The sequence below is a fragment of the Falco cherrug genome, chromosome 18, assembly GCF_023634085.1.
Source record: "Falco cherrug isolate bFalChe1 chromosome 18, bFalChe1.pri, whole genome shotgun sequence".
Lineage (NCBI taxonomy): Eukaryota > Metazoa > Chordata > Aves > Falconiformes > Falconidae > Falco > Falco cherrug.
Window position 1 is genome coordinate 4,724,406 of NC_073714.1, and position 6,331 is coordinate 4,730,736.

The window sequence follows — 6,331 nt, forward strand, 5'->3', positions numbered from 1 at the left end:
GGACTGGGTGGCTGGGGTGTTCGGTACTGGTGCAGAACAGGTTTCAGCAGAATTAAGGGACTGGGGGCCAGTAAGGGCTTTTCTTCTGAAGATGATGGGTTTTGGTGTGGCCATTGGAGCCTGGCCCGAGGGCTGGGTGGGTTTCGGTGCGAGACCCCATTCGGCAGCTGGGACCTGACGTCCGCTCTCTCCCGCAGGGGCACAGATCGATGACAACATCCCGCGCCGCACGACTCAGCGCATCGTGGCACCGCCCGGCGGACGTGCCAACATCACCAGCTTGGGCTAAGGACCGACCCCTTCTGTGCCCGCCTAGCGGACCGGGGGACGGGGGCACCTGGAGACCCTTCTTGATTCTTTTAGAGCCTGTGACAGTTACTGCGGGCAACCAGTGAGGGGGGGCTGAAGTAAGGCACCTCTTTCAGTCCCCTCCGATTCCCTCCTCATCTTCACAAACCCCTCTCACTCCCCCCCTCATCCCCTTACACATTTAAAGAAATAAGCCCTGTTTTGACACCTCTGACACGCAAAAGTAAATGTAAAGAGGATGTTTGAGATACGTGGCCTCTGTCCCATTCAGCATCTTTCTTTTAATAAAGGAAGGAGAAAGTGAATTTCCCGGGAGCTGCCTTTAAGACACACGCAAAAAAAAAAAAGGAAAAAAAAGGAATAAATAAATAATAAATGTAAAAAAAAAAAAAAGCAGCTTTTTTTTTTTTTTTTTTTTTTTGGTTAACGTCATGCAGAAGAGTAGTTCAAGGGTTTTTAACTGGATATTCTGTAGGGTTCTGTATTCCAGCAGAATAGCTAGGCAAGCACGGAGGGACGCAGACCCCAGCCTGTCTGTAACCATCCCCCCCCCCCCCACCTTTGAGGTCACCTTTGAGGTCACTCAATAGCTGGCTGCTGCCCAGAGCAACAGGACCCAGCACTAGGGATTGACAAAGCGCATGGCACCCAGCCAGCAGGTGAGCTAGCATCGTTGGGGACTTTGGTTCTGTTGGGTTTTTTTTTTTGGTTTGGTTTTGTTGGTTTTTTTTTTTCCTTCCTTCTGGATTTTGCTGCGAATTTAGGTCCTTGAGGAAACTTCTTTTTTTTAATGTTTCTCTGTGTGTGGTTTTAATATGTTTGTACCATTGTTGTTTATGAAGCCTTATCTGAGAACTGGGAATCTCCCTGTTCTTCCCAGTCCTTCCCGAACCTCATCCAAGTTAGAGACTCCCGCCAGTGTCACTGCCACTGCCACCCTGGTACTTCAGGTGTTCCTAGGTTGCATCATTCCAGCCAACGCTTGCCATTCAGCTGCAGCAGGAGGTCACAGAGCAGGTTCATAAGCTGTGGTCTTCAATTCACTGTACTAGGTCTTGAGCTGGTGCGTACAAAGGGGCTGGAAACCAGCTGAGGAGCTGGGATGGAGTCTCTTGAGAAGGTTTTAGCAGTTAGCTTGTCTTCTGTTCTTGGAGGTGGAAGTTGAGAAGTAGGGAGCCATGGGCAAAGAGCAACATGGTGCTTGAAAGATCTCTGTAGCAGCCATGTTCCCTCCTCCCAGCCATCCGTGAGTGGTTATTTAAAACTTTATGAGAGCTTATCTTTAGCCTTTGTTGAAAAGACCGGTCAGCTGAGCGTGTGCCCGAGCATCTGTGGCAATTCCAGTTCGAGTCCAGGATGCCCAGCTGTTGTACTGGGAGCTTCAGAGCAGCTCAGTGGGTCAACAGCAGCTGAGAATCTCTCATATGTGGTGGGAATTGCACAGCCACTCGTTCTTTCAGGAATCTGCCTTTGTGCAAATACTCACGAGAGGGCCTGGTCGTTCCCCACCCCTCCTCGGATGAGAAACCAGAGGCCACGAGTGGTCCTTGAATGAGTTTAGGGGCCCCAGCGTATGTGGCCGTTGGCGGCATCCCGACGTTTCAGTATCTTCTGGGATTGAAGGTCTTCTAGCCCTAGCGTTTGAGGTTTGTTATTTTCAGGATGTGGAGACACACCTGCACCATTAGATTCCCACTGAGACGCAGCAGGAGGGCTCGGTGGTCCCCAGGACCTGGGCTGTCTCCTAGCACAGAGCTTTCCCACCCGCGCCTGACAGCATCACCTCCACCGTCTGTACGCCCTGGCGCTTGGCTGCATCTTCTGCTTTCTCTTCTATTTGTGCTTCGCCACGTCCATTGATCTTGTTTTTCCATGTTTTGCGAGTATTTTTTTAAATGGTGTTTACAGGTTCTTTTAGAGGAAAAAACTGTGTATATGAAGGCTTTTAAGAAACAAGTACCAAATCTGTTGTTTTGAAGTATCAATGCTGGGATTTGCAAAGGATCTGGAAGCTCCTTAGGTACCCAAACCCTCCCAGCTTCAGCACCTGATTCCTTTAGGCCCCTTTGAACACAAAAATTAAGGAAAACTTGCCATATTCATCCATGCATTTTTTGCATTTAGGTTTAACTCTTGGGTCTTTTAGTTTTGCATAAAAAGAGTTTGCACTTTGTTTGTTAAGTAATCCGTGAACTTAATATATATTGCGGCTATTTTCATTTTTATTTTTTTTCACCTGTATGTTAAATCAATTTGAACGAGTTGGGGAGAGAAAAAAAAAAAGAATTGCAGATCCGTTTCAATTCTGCAAAACACTTGCGGCTCTTCAGTATTCACTTAAGTCTTCCTTTTTTTTTTTTCCTTCACTGACTCATGATGACTTTTTAGTTTTAATTTGTTCTTCAAAAGGAAAAAAAAATCACAAAAAAAAGATTTTTGCAGGCTATGTAAGCATGTTTTTTCCTGTGAGAGCTCGTCCGCTTTGTGTCTGTTTAATGAATGTCATATGTAAATGCTTAAAGAAAAAAAAAAGACGATGACTTAATTAATTAACCGCAGTGACTTGAAGCTCTAAAAATAATAATAAAAAAAAAGTAGGATTTAATACTAGCTGGATTTAACCCTTGGATTTGTGATTGTGAACCATGAGTGGAGGAGCTGTAAGTGCTAAAGCTGATCATGTGTGTAGACAAAGAGAAGTTCTGATATTTGACCATTGTCTCAATGGCAAACCCCCCCACCCCCTCCCCACCCCCAAGTCTTGTGTTCTATTCCTTAAGAACTCTGTGTTATATTACCATGGGAACTCCTAATAAAGACAAAATGTTGTTGTTTCACTAGGTGCATCTGTGTCTCGAGGTGGTAACGTGTTCGGTGTAGCTGCCTACCTTGGCGGGTGCCTTCAGCAGATAAAAGGGGCTGAGGTCGGTGCTAACGTAGGCTGGTGGTAGCCCTGTGTAGGAGGGAGGTGTGCGGTAGCAGAGCGGAAGGTAAGGTCCCATCCTTCCTTGGAAGATGGTGATGGTGAAGAGGAATCAATGGTCTGCTGTCTGATTTCCTTTAGAGAAAAGTGAGGCTCTTCTCAGGGCAGTGACCTCTTTAAAACGGGATTTTCAGGCGCCTGAAAAATCCCGGCTCCCCGTTGCGGGGATCCACTGGTGAGATGCTGAGACTGCTGGCATAGCCCTCGGCCCTCCAGTGTGTTTCTACTTGGACCCTCCGAACAGCGGCGGGGGAGGGGAGAGAAAGCGCAGCCCTGAACAGAAGCCACACACACCGGTAACCGAACAGGGAGCGTTAGAGCGGCTGGGACACCGCCAGCGCGACTGTCGGTGGTGGCGCTTGGGTTTGACCGTGTGGCAGCAGTGATGCTGGGAGGGAGGTGGCAGCGGGTCGTGGGAAGGGCTTGGGAAGAGCCAGCGCTGCCGTCAGCCACACTGGCCCTTGGCTCCTACATCCCTGCACCCACCAGGTGAACCCTCTCGGTGGCCTTCCCCCTCTCGGCACTGCCGGAGTTCGCAAGCGACGGTTCGCTCTTGTTCCTCATCTGAACAAAACCAAACGTTTAAGCACCCTGGGAAATGCAATTAGCTTCCACCCCCGAAACCTGGCACCCCTGCCCCATGGAGGTTTCTTTTTTAGCTGTTGAGGAGGGGCAACGGTCATCCACGAATAAAAGGACTTCTGGTTCATGTGGGGATCCTCTGTCGCCGATGCCAGGCAGTTATTTGGCTACTGGCAGCTTAAATTAGAAACAAGCATATATGCAACCAAACCCCATAGAACAGGGTTGGCGGGTGGCTGTGTGTGAGATTTATCAGCTCATCCTGACAATAATAACCCAGTGAAAGATAAATTCAGCCTGAAGCACTGCTGTTCAGCTAACACGCATCTGCAGAGCCTCCATTTGTTTTTATTCCATCGTTATTTCTTCTTCCAGCGCCTAAATTGGAAAGAGCGAAACCCTCTTCCCCAGGAAATAAATTCCGGGGACTCACTGAACCTGGTCCATGTTGGAACAGGCCAAAAAATATCAACTGAAGCATACAGAAGTTTTTGAGGTCAGGAAGAGGTCATTGGCAGCCCGGTCTAACCCCAGGGTGTACTGATGCATCAGGCTGGTGGGAAATCTTGGGAAGATGGTCAGTCAGTTGGGGCAGCGCGGGCTGGCCGCTACGGAAGGGCAAAAGGAAGAGCTGTATTTTGTCAACGCGCTGATCCAGGTAATTCCTTATCCTGGCAGCAGCGGTGGCTCGTTCCGCCTGCACCGGTTTGGTTCTCTGCAGGCTCCCGTGGACTGGGCTGCTGCCGCCTGTGTACGAGCCGACGGGGACCTAATCCGATCTTGCCACTGGTACAGAATTAGCGGCCAAAAGGAGAAGAAAGGAAGCAGACGACGGATTTGGCTCGGTGACCTGGAAGGAGAGCTGTCAGCTGGTGAGGAGAGGTGGGTTATCGGAGCTGCAGGCACGGTGGGTCGGTGTATCCCTTGGCGGCAGGGCGTTGGGAGCAGCGATTGTCGCTGTCGCTTGCCCCTCTGCTGTCGCTTGCCCCTCCGCTCTCCCGTGTCAGCGAGTGCCAAGACCTAGCGCAGCATTTTCAAAGCCAAGACTACTCTGACCTAGAGCTCATGCATGTCTATATCTACACCTATAGCCAATCCATATCTATATAAAGGCATATATACGTGCTTCTGTCCAACCCAACCGGTTTTGCAGCAGACAAGGTGAATTTGCGCTCTTTTCCTGCACGCTAACCCCAATGTTTCTGCAGCTTAATACCTTCCACCGCGGTAATCTGGGGGTGTCTGGGTGCACAGGCCCCCAAGGCTCCTTGGCTATATGGACCTAGTGGCTTTGCACTTCAAAAAAACCTGACCGTTGGGTAACCCTTGGTGTGGGCTACCATGATTGGCACCTTCACATGGGCTGGGAACGTGGGCTCACCCCCCAAACTAATATATGTTATATGTGCCTTTAGTAGCTTGTGCAGGACAAAAATCCTATTAGTTAATACTAAGTTCAATTAACTTAAATTTACCAAAACTACTCTAAAAACATTTAGTCCTCTTAGCTGCTTGCTCTTTATGGGTGGGAGCTTCAGGAGTGGTTGTCTCCCCCTTTTTTTAGCACAGAAGGCGGAGGCTGAGCTCAGTGCCATTAGATGGCAGCAGGACATGCAGAAAGGAAAATGACAAACTCCCTTGAGGCACATGGATCATCTTAAGAATGATGTAGGATGTAATAAATGTGGAACATGCAGAGGGCTTATGATTACTGTGACAGAGGGATGACATACGCATATATCCTCTCTATTATATTAGTATATTGGATAGTATTTCAATGTTAAAAAGATATGAATCATCTGAGTGTATTCTGTTATAGTTTAAGCCTAAGGAGACACCCTCCTATAATGCATAAATAAAATACAGAGCAAGCCATAAACTTTAACTATCAATTTAGTTACACACACACACACAAAAAAAACCCCCGCCCAACCAACAAACAACCCCAAGCATTCTTTTTTTTAAACAGATTTCGGCTTCTCTTCACAAAAGTATGAAGTCCAAGAGCAGTGGTGAGGTAGATTTGAAGAATAAGCAGGGCTTTCCTTCCTCTGAAATGCTTCTGTTTCTTCTCTGCCATTTCCTACACCCTTTGTTGGGTTAACAAGATTTTGGGGTTTTGGTTTTGTGCAGCCGTTCACCTGCCTAAGAAGCTGCCGCTGGAGGGGGAGGGGGAAGAGAAAAAGCATAAACAGTTGTTTGGTTTATGAGTTCTTCCACTCATTGAGAAAACAGTAAAAAATAGAAGTACAAAAAAACCCCAATGATTCTTTCTCTCTAAACTGGGAAATATGCAGGTTTTTTTGCTCTGTGTTGTTTTTATCAGTAGCAAGAAAAGTTTCCCCTTAAAAAAAAAAACAACCAACACTCAGAACAAAACCCAAATCATTTTCTTTCCAGAAAATGATCAAAACTAATTCTGTTCAGCACTAAGCTGTGCCACCATCTCTTTCCAAG

At 47.6% G+C, this 6,331-nt stretch overlaps 1 protein-coding gene across 2 annotated transcripts in view; it reads left to right on the forward strand.

Moving 5' to 3' along the window:
- DPYSL2 (dihydropyrimidinase like 2) overlaps window positions 1-3,146 on the forward strand; it is a 55,652-nt gene extending 52,506 nt beyond the window's left edge. For both annotated transcript variants that reach the window (XM_055696157.1, XM_055696158.1), the window contains one exon: window positions 198-3,146. In XM_055696157.1, coding sequence (XP_055552132.1) covers window positions 198-289 — 92 coding nt within the window. In that variant the 3' untranslated portion in view covers window positions 290-3,146. The remainder of the gene's footprint in view (window positions 1-197) is intronic.
- The last annotated feature ends 3,185 nt before the right edge of the window (window positions 3,147-6,331 follow it).